Source organism: Crotalus tigris, unplaced genomic scaffold, assembly GCF_016545835.1.
Source record: "Crotalus tigris isolate CLP2741 ecotype Arizona unplaced genomic scaffold, ASM1654583v1 scf7180000017871.4482833, whole genome shotgun sequence".
In the NCBI taxonomy this organism is placed as follows: Eukaryota; Metazoa; Chordata; class Lepidosauria; order Squamata; family Viperidae; genus Crotalus; species Crotalus tigris.
This window is the reverse complement of record NW_024096690.1, coordinates 3,587,559-3,602,061: the sequence shown is the minus strand read 5'-3', so window position 1 is coordinate 3,602,061 and position 14,503 is coordinate 3,587,559. Positions and strand designations below refer to the sequence as shown.

The 14,503-nt window shown below is 38.6% G+C and overlaps 1 protein-coding gene across 4 annotated transcripts in view; it reads right to left on the bottom strand.

Moving 5' to 3' along the window:
- Window positions 1-14,503, bottom strand: part of RBMS3 (RNA binding motif single stranded interacting protein 3) — a 591,790-nt gene that overhangs the window by 297,257 nt on the left and 280,030 nt on the right. For all 4 annotated transcript variants that reach the window (XR_005556757.1, XM_039343747.1, XM_039343746.1 and 1 more), the window contains exon 4: window positions 9,856-9,947. Coding sequence is in view for 3 of the 4 variants with exons in the window: in XM_039343747.1 (XP_039199681.1) it covers window positions 9,856-9,947 (92 nt within the window). In the remaining variant the exon portion in view is untranslated. The remainder of the gene's footprint in view (window positions 1-9,855; window positions 9,948-14,503) is intronic.

Genomic DNA, 14,503 nt, shown 5'->3' with positions numbered 1-14,503 from the left:
CGGCGGAAATAGGGAGTAGCACGCTTGTCGGACTGTTTGGTAAGATGAGCCATGATCTTCCACTTGTCCTTGTTTTCCACAAGGTACGGAGTCAGGGCCTCCCCAAAGAGATTGTTGCCCAGGTAGGGGGCAGTTGCGAGGTGCCATTTGGTCTTGGTGTCGGCCTGCCAGTGTTTTAGCCATAGCATCCTTCTGGCTGTAACATTGGAAGCTAGGGACCTGGAAGCAAAGTTGGCCGACTGTAGAGTCGCGTCCGCCGCATACTCTGTTGCCGCAACCATTTTGCTCAGATCCTGGTGGGTCTGAATGTCCTCAGAAAGGACTCTGGCCTGAAGTTGATGAAGCCATAAGAGGGTGGTTCGGACAAAGAAGGACGCGCAAGTGGCCGTTTTAATTGCCCATCCCGCCAACTGATGGGTCTTTCAAAAAGTTAGGTCCCATTTCCTGTCATCCGCTTTAAGCACCTCAGTCATGTCCCCAGAGACCGCAGTCTGGGACACCAGAGGGGTCCAGGCTTTGTCTACCTTGGGGATCTCCAGGGCCACAGTTAGGTCTGCAGAGGTGTTAAACATCTTTTTGTCTGTCCCACCTACGGAAGAAAAGGAAGAAGGGGAGATCCATTGCTTCTTGATCCCTTTAAGGAATATAGAAGGGCAGGGAACGTGGTGCTGGGCTGCCACCGTTTCAAAAAATATCAGATTTGGGCTGGAATCCAACGTTGCCTGTGGCTGGGGGAACTGATCGGACCCTATGTTTGCCATTGAGGTGGCCTTGCGAAGCAAGGGGAGAAATAGAGCTGGATTGAATAGGCCTCCCGATGGAGAGTGTTCAGAGGGAAGTTCCTCCTCTGAAGGTTGAAGTCTGGTTGATCACCACCCTGCGGAGATGAGTATCCGCTAATTGAGGAGTGTGTGGGAGATGTAGGTTCCTGATATATAGGAATCCCCATTAGAGGGACATAAGGTGGAATAGCTGATGTGGAAGCCTCCTGCCCGGGGGGGGGGGTAGGACCATTCCACTAGTGTGCGGTCCACAATCTTGGATAGCAGGGCCTCCAGGCAGCCATCGGAGAAAATGTCTCCAAAGTCTGGTCCCCTGAGTCCGACGGCTGTTGGAGTGAAGGTGGCCTCAGGAGCCAAACCTGAGGGGAGGGTTGGTAGACTGGTTGCTGTGTGCTGAACTAGCTTTGAAGGGAGGGCAATGTGTGGTGGGGGTTTCTTCCAGAGACCACACGCCCTGAGCAAAGGTTGAAGGACCTAAAGGAAGGTCAAAATCAGGGGCCGCCAATTGATCCATCTCAGATCCTGCCTGTCTCTGTGCTCTGGCGAACTCCTTCTACAGAGCCTGGTGCCTACGCTGGCTTGCTTCTCTGCCAACTTGGAAGGCTTCTTGAGGGTAGCCTTAGCCTTGGTTTTGAGCTTGCCTGCTGCCTCCTGTTTGGAAGTCTTATACTGGCCGTAACTGGAGGACGAGGAGGCAGTGCTCATGGGTTGAGGCACCGTGGAGTCCTCCATCCTGAGTCGAGCTATCTCAGGAAACATAAGGGGGAGCTCTGCAGACAAGCGGTTGGCAGGAAGAGTAATTGGAGCAAGTAACGAGGACTGCTCCCCTGACCACCTGACCAGGTAATAAGTCTCTCTGGGGTTTAGGTCACGGTTGTTAAAGTAAGACCGAAGGCATGGTTTGGACCCACTATGGGCTCTGCCCAGAGGCCTTAGGTGGCCAGTCAAGGTGCACCAGGCAGCCCAATGAAGGGCACAGAGGGCCTGAAGTAGAGGCCTGGTAAGGAAAGGTCAAAATGGCAGCTAATTGGGGCGTGGATGGAAGTGGTAGGTAATTGTTGTGAAAACGCCCTTCAAATGTGGCCTAGGTTAGTACAACTACTGCATCCAGGCTTCTTGAGGCCTAAGGGAGCGCCCATGTGGTATCCAAAATGGCGGCCGGCGGAAGTTGTAGTAGCCGTTTGAATGCTCAGAGCAGTGCAACCTAAGCAGGGGTCTGAGTCTTGAAAAACCTGTTTAACTGAGCCACAGGGTAAAGACGGAATGGCCAGGGCACGGAGAAAACCATTTGAATCTTCATTACCTTTAGCAGCAACCCAAAATGGCGGCTGCAACTGTTCTCCATCTTATGAACGTATGAACGGCCTCTGAAGGCCTCAAAGGCAAGTTTCCGTGTCGTTGGAGTGGTCAGGGCAGCAGCGCTAGACACTGTGTCAGGAGGGTAGCCAGCAAAAACTGCCTCCGATTGGCAGGAAAAACGAGGCTCCGAAGGCTGATTTTTATTTTTATTGCCTTCGGTGGCAACCAAAATGGCACCCGTGGCTGTCCCAGGCTGCTGGAGACAACTCCGGAGGACTCGAAAGCAAGTGCTGAGTCACAATCTGGCAGCATTAAAATCTGCTCAGTAGTTCTAACGAGGGAAGGAGGAATGATATGCTTTGAAACAGCTCTGTATATTACTTAGGGAAGTTTTCCCCCAGAGTCCTGGGGAAAAGGAAAAAAGGAAAGCTGTAGTTGCCTCCCCCCCACTCCTCACACCTCAAATCGTTCAATTTGAGTCAGTGCTGATCCCAGAGCTGCAGAGGGACAATGGAAAAGGATTCCCAAGATATAATTATTTAATCAAATTGCTTAGGAAATTATTAAGGAAAGAAGAATTCACAAATGGATCTCTAAGCTGCTAATCTGCTGAGAGACCCAAACCTGACACGTCTTCAAGAGCTTGAGACCAAGTCAAGACTGGATCTCCTAGCATCAGGTGGGGGGGTGTCAAGTTTGGCTACTTGGTCTCAAGAGCAGGCAGACAGAGAAAACCCATTGGTGGATTCTCCATCTCCTGTACTGGAGAATGGTTTATTCTGTGAAAAAGCACTAAAGTCGTCATCATAGTCAGGGTTAGGGTTAGGATTATCTCAAAATTGGCTCTTTATTTAACATGCAGTAATATTTAGGTACACATGTATGTATTTATCTAAAACTACTTGAAATTAAGTATATGCCTTATTGTTTCACTAAATCTCAGTCCACTATAATGTGTGATATAAAATCTGAACAAGATTTTGTTGGTCTCAGTTGTAGTTGAAAAATACTACAAAATTATACTATAAAGGTTATCAAAAGATTGATAAAAGTAGAAGTAGAAGACTAAGTTATGCAGGAACTCATTATTCTTGGTGCTAAAAAATAAAATTATTAAGGAAACAAACATAATAATATAATTAAACCATAACACTAAAAATAATATAAATTCAACCATATTAAACTATTAATGATAATCTAAAATCTACTCATAAGCAAGATAATACTTTTCAGTCTCATATTTCTTTTGAATATAATCAATCCATCTTCTCCAGACTGAAATATATTTTTCTTGTGAATGGTCCTTCAAATAGGCGGAGATTTTCGTCATTTCTGCTAAATTAGACATCTTAAGTATCCATTCTTCCATAATAGGCAAATAATTTTTCTTCCAATATTGCCCCACCAATAATCTTGTAGCTGTTATAAGATTCAGCATCAAATTAATTTCTTTAACATCAAAATCAACCATAATGCCCAACAAAAATAATTGCGGAGTAAATTTTATCTTTCTCTTAAAAATCTTTTGAATATTTCACCAAATCTTGATCCAAAAAGCTTTTATATCTCTACAAGTCCACCAAATATGAAAATAGGTTGCATCTAAACTTCCACATCTCCAACATTTGGGCTGTAAATTAGGATACATGCGGGACAACTTTTGAGGATCCAAATGCCATCTATAAAAAATTTTATAAAAATTTTCTCTTAAATTTTGCGCTTGGGTAAATTTTACATTTCTAACCCAAATTGTCTCCCATGTATCCAATAAAATCGACTCTTGAATATTTTGAGCCCATTTAACCATACAATCTTTAACTAACTCCATTTCAGAATCCAATTCTATTAAAACATTATAAATTCTCTTTATATGAGCTCGAGTTTGATCTTTAATCTGTTTTACCAAATTCACATCCTCTAAAGTAATACCAACCTTTTGATCTAAACTCCACCTAACAATTGATTATACTGAAACCAAGAGTGTACAATATTTTCTTGCTTTAGCTCAGTTAAAGACTTTAGTTGCCAATTCTTCCCTACCAAACTAATTAATTCCTTATAAGAAATCCTATCCAAATTCACAGCCCTAGATATTTCCTCTATCGTGTGTCCAGGAATCCCCCAAATTGGAATCTTATAATTCAACCTATAATAATACTTCTTCCAGACACGCAACAAAGCACTTCTCAAAATATGGGATTTAAAAACCTGATCTACTTTTTTGTCATAAATTAAATATGCACGCCATCCATATAATAAATCCCATCCCCCAAGAGAAAGAATATTTTTATTTGTTAAGTTGAGCCAATCACTAATCAGCGTTAAAGCCACCGCATCATAATACGATTTTAAATTAGGCACCTTAAGTCCTCCTCTTTCCCGTGCATCTTATATAATTTTAAACTTAACTCTTGGTTTTTTCCCTGCCCAAATAAACTTATTAATCCCCTTCTGCCATTCCTCCAAATTAACATCTTTTTTCAAAATAGGTATCATTGGAAACAAGAAAAGAAACTTTGGAAGAATATTCATTTTAACTGCTGAGATTCTCCCCAACAAAGATAACTCTAATTTTTAATCAAATACTTTTGATCATTTAAAGCAATATGAGTCTCTTGCAAGCATATAACATCATTCTTGTGTTGTTTCAAATAATGAAATACTTTCTTTCTTTTCTGTGGTGATTTCAAACCATTAACATTCCATGTCAGGAACTTTGCCATCTTTAGAGACCTGAAGCCTTCGGAACATGTAAATCTGCAGTCGATGACCTCTTCAGTCTTGTCCCTCCCACTGGCTCTGAGGTAACCACTTGTGTTGAAGCTCCAACATCTACCTTTTGTTGTTCTTTTTCTTTACGTTTATAGGATGCACGGGTCATTCTCTGTTCCTTTGGGTCTGCTTTTATCTCCAAAGACTGCTGCATAGATTCAACCAACAATTCTTCTCCTACTAATGACATTGGTCCTACGGCCAACTGTTCCTCAGACTTGCCTTCATTTCTTTTAGATCGTGGAGATGGTGGTGCACCTGCCTTCAGAACAGAAACATAAAAATCTCTTGCCTTTAAAATTGTGTTAAGTCTATAATGTATCCCAACATAATTCACCACTATTCCAACAGGTACATCCCATCTGAACTGAATCTGTTGTTTCTTAAGCTCCTCAGCCAGAAAAGCAAAGTCCTTTCTTTTTCTAAGAATTTTTGGAGGTATGTCTTTAAAATTATTACATCTTGAGCTGCAATTTGAAATCTCTGCTTATAAAAAGCCTGTATAATTTCATTATGAAGTGATCTTCTTGAAAAGTAAATAACCACATCTCTTGGTAAATTTCTCTGCCTCGCAACCCATGAATTAACTCTAAAAAAATTTTCTATCTCTTTCAACATTTCTTCAGGTTCACATCCCAAAATGGAGGCTAATTCTGCTACAATTTCTTCTTTCAGATTCTCTTGCACATTCTCCTTCAATCCTCTTATTCACAAAGCATATTCCATATCTCTATATTGTGACATAATAATTTCATTCTGTGCTGCATCAACATTATTTTCAACTTTTTCAGCTCTATCCTGTAATCTTTCGACACTTTCCACCACCTCGTCCACACGCTCATCAAGATGTTCTACATGAGCTGCAAGTCCCTGGAGAGCCAGCACAATATCTTCTCTCATCTCATTATTTTTCTGCTCCAAAAGCTCTGCTGTCTCTTGTTTAATCTGTTGTGCAGTTTTCTCCAAAGCCTCCTGTAAAGCATCCTGTAAATCTTTAAGTGTGAGTGCCTGAGGTGGGGGGGAGGGTGGAGGAGATTTAGGCTTAGATTGCTGAACAGTCTGAATTACCGGTGGGGGGAGGGTGGAGGAGATTTAGGCTTAGATTGCTGAACAGTCTGAATTACCGGAGAAGAAATTGAGCCTTTAGAAAGAGAAGAAATTCCAGGGCGTTTTGAAGCCATTTTCAAACTTTTTTTTCTTTTTAAAAAAGCCACTTCTTATAACAAAATGAAATAAGGGGATAATAAAAACAAATCCCCCATACATAAGAAAAAAAGCTAACTCTTTAAATAAACAAAGTCCATTACATTGTTTAAACTTTGTTGCCAATTGAAAGTGAAAGTCTTTTTTAACAGTATCCTTTCAAACAAAGAAACGGGATTCCTCCGCCAATTTTTTTTCTCCTCTCTCCTTTTATTAAAATAGTAAGTGGAGAAGATATTAATTCTTTTTTGAGTTAAAGTTCCAAAGTATCACAATTCTGATCCTCCTGAACAGCTCTGTCTGCTTTTGATTTTACTCATAATTCTCTTTAAGCAGCAGATGTGGAAGTAGTGCCTAGCTTCGTTCTGAAGAACAAAGGCATCCTGGGATGCAGAGATGATCGAGGCTCTGAGGGAGTTCTCACCCTTCGTCTCCCAAAAGAAAATTTTTGGGAGACTAGAGGAACTCGACCTCTATCTGGAAAAACTCACCTTCTTCCCTTCTCCCAGGAAGACAGGTTCCAAGCCTCAAAACAGCTGGTGATCGCTGTCTTTACCGGCTTTTACACATTCCCAAGACGAATGCTAAAAAAAGCCGCCATCAGCGCAGCAATCGCCACCGGAAGTCCTCATTGTTTCATTTTTCAACTGCTTCCTACTTTGAAACTGAGCGTAGACTCAGATGGAGAGGGAAAAGAATGTTTGTATTATCTGCAAAAATGGTTTTGTTTTATATTTTATAAATGTTTTAAGTGAGTTGTAGGAGATATTTCCATTTAACTTTGACCATTAAAATGAATAAATGAGTGCAAATGATTCTATATATTATACAGTATTGATAAAGACTATTTGGATTTTTGAATGAGTGATGGACACCAAAAAGGATGTCTGTATTATCTGCAAAAATGGTTTTCTTTGATATTCACTGATATAATAATTAAATTACAGGATTCATCCAAATTATTTTGATGTGACTAAATACATTTGTTCATGACATAATAGCTTCTGATTTGTATCACTGATTTAAGAGTAGGCCTTTTGTATAAAAGTTTAAACTTGGCACTGTATGCAAGTGTTAGTGTATATACTGTATTGCCATATATACATTATTTTCACATAAGGATAAAGTAGTAAATTCGGATTCCTCACCTTTTCAACTCTTTAGACTTTGACATCTTTGCATAGGAGACAAACATATCCACCTTAGATTTACTTTTTTAAAGTTCTCAAATTTCATCAAAAGTAACCATTTGACTCCTAGGAGGTCTACTTCAGAGAAAAGTAGAATATCAATTGCCTTGTTGTTCTCTGATATATCCTTTCCAGTGACTTCTACATTGCCTATCTATAGCTATTTATTCTAAGCCAGACATGTCAAACCCAAGGCCCAAAGTGGTTTCATGTGGCCCGCAAAGCCATCCTGGAAACAGTGAGGGAACGGCCTCCACTGCCTTAGTCCTGGCTGTGTTTCTTGCCTGTTTTTCTCCTTCCCTCATCTCAAATATTTTCCCACCACTCTGTACTTAGGAAGAAAGAAAAGAAGGAAAGAAGGAGAGGAAGGGTCTGAAGGAAGTCCTGCCTTAGTCTGGTCCTGCTGCCCTTTCATCATCCCCTTTCCCCCTCTCCTGGCCTATTCTGGGGTGTCCCATCCTATTGCTAAGGAAGCTTTGGATACAAAGCCGGGTCTCCTCCATGGAGAGAGAACGGGCCTCCCTTTGACTTTGCCCTCGTACCCATCATGAGCAACCTGGCTAAGGAGAGCAAGCGCAGCCTTGAGGAGGAGGTAAATGCAGCTGGGCGCCCCCTTGGGGAAGTGGGGCTGGGCTTGGTACCACGGGTGCTCGAGGGCCAGACTGGGCATTTGACCTCTGCTGCCTAGGGCTCCCGGCAGCCTGCACCACCATCCAGCCCCCCCACATGGCCTGAGAGGAACGATGAGGCTCCTCCAGTGGACCATGCCTTGGCACTTGCCCTGGTCCCACCCCCTTCTGCCAGAAACCCTCAGATCTGTCCCACTCCTGCCCATGTAGATACATGGTGACCTTTTGAGATTTATTTAATTGGAAATACATAATGGTGTATTTCTCAGGTGAAGAAACTATTAAATTTCTAAAACTGCATCAATATTTCATGTTTTTGCCTTGAGATGCCTATCTTGGTTGGCATCATCATTTCATCATTCAACTTAACAACTGATTTCCATAAGCATCCTCAGAAAAATTTCAGTGGTGGGTTTTTATTAATTCACTGAAAAATGTTAAGAAATACAAAATAAAATCCTTGTTTAGAAAAATATTGCAAGCAAAGAAAACATTAAAAAGTATCAAATTTCAGAAACAACAGCCTTGTCAAATATTTTGTCAAAGTACTATCTTGGTAGCAACAGTTGCCTGCTCTAGAAAATTATTTTACTCAAATTAAATTAAAATTAATTTTACACAAATTAAATTACATCACCAAACCATACATTAATTATATTGCAGAAGGTGTACAATGATCATTTTAAACAAATAAGACAATTAATAAATCAGAATTTTAAAAATCTGCTACAGTGGTCCACTATTATACGAATGGTCTAATAATGCAATCCTTGCTGTAATCAAACCTAAGTAGAATTTAGCCTAAAACTCCAGTCCTCACAAAGGAGATTTCTTGTAAGTGTGAACTCTTCAATTCTACTAAATATTTAGTCAAAAATACAATCTGGCTTTGGACATGCTGCACAAACAAATAAGGGCTTATCTATTACATTAACAAGGACTTCAGTCTAAAAATACAGAAATCTAATTCTTATTTTATATCGCATACATGGTAATATGAATTAAGACATTCATAACTGTTAGTGAAATTCCTTATACTGTATCTAGTCTTCTATGTGCAAAAGGCACAAACAGAATAAAAGAATCCTTAGTAATATTAGAAATTGCAATGGTATAATCAAATGCATACTATTGAGAAACATTACTTGGGATAATGCACAGTATCTAATTTTCCTTTTTTGATGTGGTCCCAATATCAAACAATGAAATGTCATTTGAACTGGATCATTTAAAAAAAAATAACAATGGATTCTACAAGTGTTTCATGACAGTAAACTTCTGGGCAAGCATAAACATCAGGCTATTTAAATCTTCATTATTATATGCAAATACAGACATTTTCTACTTTACAAGGGATGAGCTCCATGCATGCAAATATGTAAGGCATTTTATCAAAATAGAATGCTATCAATAAATATTGACTTTTGGGTACTTACTTATCCGAAATATGTTTTTCAACTGGGCCACCTTATTACAGCTAAAAGCATTACATATTTCCAGCAACTATTTGCACCAGCTATCCGTGAAGTAGAAAGTCTTCCTTAAGATCTGAAGTCTTGGACCATATAGTTTCATATTCAACCTAGATGTTTCTTGCAAAACATATAGTTCCTTTCTTCTTGTCCAATATTTAACTTTCATATTTAACATGTTAATGATCAGAAGAAAATCTGGACTGGTTCAAGGAGCCTTGGTACTAATGCTTTATGGTACTGCATTTTTGTTCTTCGCAAGATAAATTTTAGATGCAAAAAGGGGGCGAGTATCCAATATTTATAAATGCATAAAGACTGGTGATGACCAAGAGATAAACAAATCAGTAGAGGAGAAAATAAAAATTCTATAAATGGATAAGGCAAGATCATTGGCCATTTTGATTCTGAAAACAATGACAAAAATAAACTGAATTTTCACTATAAACTAATATCACATTAGTTTGTAAAGCAGTACAATCAAGCAATGTTCACACATTAATCTTACCTTAGCCATCTGGGCTTGCACACCATTTGCTTTAAGTGATGCTACGGCTTTCTGTGCAGCTGCTGGACTATCAAAATCTACAAAACCGTAACCTTTTGAGAGGGGGGAAAAAGTAGCATTCATTAATATGCATAAAGAATAAACTAGTTTATTTCTATCAATAAAGTATTATTTAAAAATTAAATAATGTTTCAATATCAATGGCTACTTCAAGATTTTGGATGAGTTTCGACAGTCCCCAGTTGAAATGTTAAGTAAGACATGACCTGTTTTATATTAAGCCAGACCAATGAATGAATCAGCAAAATTTTATTGCCTGCTCTGGCAACGATTTTCTGGAGTGTTCAGTAAATGGCTCTCTTTCCCTGGCATTTGATCCTTCTAACTGAAGATGCCAAAAATAAACCTGGGACCCTTAAAAATCAATGGACACTTCAAGAATAACTGATTATTTATCCAAAATAGTTTACATACTTATTGAATCTGATTGTGGGATAATAATGATGACTGTACAAAATATTGTAACCAAGCAATTCATTCTTTTTTTTAGCTACTGAAAATCATACTTTTGTTGAAACATTTTCAAAGGTTTCTAACAGAATGATAAAATACAGAATTATTGAACTGAATCTAATTTTGGAATCTTCCTTCATATCAGGTATGTGAATATTTTTTGGAATATACGCAATGTATTCATTTAAGCTTCATTTTTTTGTAATGACTGTGCAATCTAAAGAGCTTGCATCCATCTCAAAAGCTATAATAGTATTTAGTACTAGAATGCTAATAGCTTTAGATAGACATCTCCATTTACCAAATCAATATGCACCCACACAAAAGGCAATCATAAAAATGCTACAGCATTTAATGCACTTTAAACGTATTAGTATCTAATGCATGTATTAAAAGAAGAAATGAAATAAATGAATCTAAGTACTCCAATTAATTCCATATATTGCAAATAAATAAATCCTGTTTTTAAGAAATTGCAATGGTATAATGAAAATCATATTTTTTATGATAAGGTTTCTGTAAATAACCTGTAAACATTTATTTCTCATATTTAACTCAATGGGAACTGCTTCAAAATAGAAAATCCTGTAAGACTGAAATTTGAAACATGCATATTAAGTGGGTAACTAAATATATTTACATTGCATTCAGAAAGTATTCAGAACCCCCCTTCACTTTTTTCAATTTTGTTATTCTTCAGCTTGATTCTACATTTGTTGAAATCCATTTTTTCTCATTAATCTACACTCAGTACCCCATAACGCCAAAGTAAAAACAAAATTTTGCTGTAGCAAAATAAAATTGACAAAAGTGAAGGGCATCTGTATATAGATATTTCATTCCTAATAAAATATGCAGAAGAAATAAACAATAAATGTAAGTGCCAAAAATATAGATAGACAAAATAAGCTTAAAGAAATTATCAGTAAGAACCAAAATATCCAAGATATCTTAAGTTCCAGCAGATATAGTCATAAAAGATGTACAGATGTTACACTGAACAATAATATTTTGCTTTTGTCAAAAATGGTTTCATTTGTTTATAGTATTTTTTTAATGAATCTGAAAAAAAATCAATCTTACTTATTGGAAAAAAGATTTGGAGTGATAGCTGCAGTTTAGCTCTAAAGGATTTTGAAGTGAAACTGTTTCCAAATTATTACCCTGTGAACAATGTCTGCTGAGAAAGGAACAAGAGTTCAAGACCTTGATTTTCATTAACCTTTCGGTGTTTTTTATGCCCCTAATCAGCTGTGCTGCTTTATGATGATAGGGAGGAAGTGCTCTTGGGAGGTATGAGCAAAGAACACCACAAGTGTATGCCAAGAGTATATATTCCCAAGTAGGGTCACATAAAGAGTGAAAGTCGTGTCTGCTGCCCAGCCAAAGCAAACAGACACCTATATTGGCCAGCACCCAAATTGGAATATGCTGCAGGCAGATGTTTACTTGGGTGACAACGGAAAAGGCATCAACTCATACAACTCATACATGTGGGGAAGGCAATAGTAAACTATTCCTGTATTTTTAACAAGAAATCCACATGGTCAGAAAATAGAGCATGATTGACAAAGTAGTGCTGGATGATGGGCCTCTCAAGTTGGATGGCATGCAACATGCTACTGAAGAATTGCTGAGGATCTTTCAGAATATAAACAGCTGATGCATTCATTACATGGCTAGATTAAAGTCTTCAGGACATCTAAGTTGCTGATGTTGTCAATCAGGAAAATAAAATCAGAAACTATAACGACAGAATACCAGTAAAAACATGAAATGTAAGAAACACAGATATAGGAAAATTCAACACAGGTAAAGATAAAATGAAATGACTACAAACTGACATCTTAAGTATTCATTAGCAAATTGAGATTGACTTGGATTGCTCACTCTCAATGAGAAGATCACATCGTTTATTACTCAGGATATGAAAAACAAAACAGGAACAGCGTTGCTTTTATAATTAGGAAGAATATAACAACAACAGTAGTTTGTTACAATCAATGAATGTATATTATTGATCAGACTTCATGGACAACCCTTTAATATGGCAATCATTCAGGTTTATGATCTAACTACTGATGCAGAAGTAGAAGAGGTTGATGAGTGTTATGATCTAGTTCAATTTGAACTTGACAGACCATGCAAGCAAGATGTACTGCTTGTGACTGGAGACTGGAATTGGATACTGGAGTTCAATTATAGTACCAAAAAAATGGCTAGGTGCTGACTGTAGAATACATCTCAAACTGCTCATGTGCAGTTTTCAAGTTAAGCTAAAGAAGAGGAGAAAACCAGTCAGTTTCCTCAATATAACCTTGAAAATATATCCGCATTTTTCAAGAAGAACATTAGATCCTCAACAGTCCTGAAACTCAGTGATAAAAGAACCAGAGGAATTATGGAATAAATTTAAAGAAGTTGTTAAGGAGGAATGTGAAAAAAAAAAAAACCTGCCAAATGTAAAGAAAGACAACAGAGCAAAGTGGATGTCCCGGTAAATTGTAGTAATTGAACTATAGCCACATAGTCTTCATGGGGCTGCCTTTGAACAGCATTGCAAAAGCTTCAGCTGATGCAGAATACAATTGATGGGTCATAAATTGTGTCAGCTGTTCACCACAAATAACACAACTGCTTCAGGGATTACATTGGTTGCTAGAGTATTTCCAGGTGCAATTCAAGGTACTGGTAATTATCTTTAAAGCCTTTGTGATGGGTTACCTCAGACAGAGGTCCCCAACCTATGAGCCATGGCCCAGTGAGTGGCTGGCCAGTGCATGCACGTATGTGCACGTGCTTATCCTCTGCCCTTGCGCCAGCATTAGCCGAGCCATGAGCCTCGTGCTGGCACTAGCTGAGCCACAAACTTCTTGCCGGCACCAGCTAAATCGTGAGCTGTGAGGTGCTCGCCAGTGTGAACTGAGTCACAAGCCAGCACTGGTCGAACCGCGAGCCTCTTGCCAGCACTAGCTGAGCCGCGAGCCGTGAGCTCCTCAGCGGTGGTAGCCAACCTGCAAGCTATGTGCCAGTGGTAGCCAAGCCACACACCAGCGCCAGTGTGCATTCTCACAGCTCCATTCACGCACACACAGCCACATTTGCGTGTTTGCGCATTCGCACATAAAGATGCCTGTCCCTCCCTTTCCCACCGGGCTGCCAACCCAGAAAGGTTGGTGACCCCTGACCTCTTCTTCCGGTAGTTTCTACTCATTAAATCTGACCTGGTATAATGGATGTGTTCCAGGCAGCATCGGCCAAGGAATATCAGCTGGTGGGGACCAGGAAGAAACAATTTTCCTTTGAAATATTGTCACTTTTAAGATCAGGATGGCTTCAAGACCTTGAAGACTTGTCAAGTGCCCAGGTTTGGTGTCTTGAGTGTGTGAAGGGTCCCATTTTCTGGTTATACTGAAACTAATGGATTATATCTCTTGGGTTTTATTTGTATTTAATTTCTTTTTATATCATATTTTAGTTGTTTTTCTGATTGTTCACCATTCAGAATCATTGGTTTGAGTACAATTATACAACTGAATAAATAAGTTGCTGAGAGAAAAGAAACCAGAACCAAGAAACATAAATATTTCAGAAAGGAACTTCACAAAGAGTTTCAGAGACCTGTTAGAACAGACAAGAAGCAGTATTACAACAACATATGTAAAGACATTGAATGGAACATCAAAAGAAAAACAAAGAAAGCATTTCAAAATATTTCTGAACTCAGAAGGAGGTTCAAATCTTGAATTGGTACACTTAAGGATGTCAATAGACTAGAGAATAACTTATTCAAAGGAGATCAAACTAAAATGGAAGAAAATACTGAAATATTGTTCAGTATAGGTAATAATGTTCAAGATATCTTAGATGATATTCTCTATTTACAAAAACGTTTAGTAGCATATAGTACTAGATGTTTAAGCTTATAAAAGGCCACAGTACTAGAACTGGATGTTTAAGTTAACTTTATAAATGGCCACGTTACAGTGGCAATGAGTGCATCATTAGAAGACTTTGAAGACCATGAAGTTGTCATAAACAAAATCTATGTGGTCACTAAGAATTGACAATGGTTCAATCAACTTTTTATATTATTACCCATGCCACATAGTCTATGTGATATCATGGTTTAATT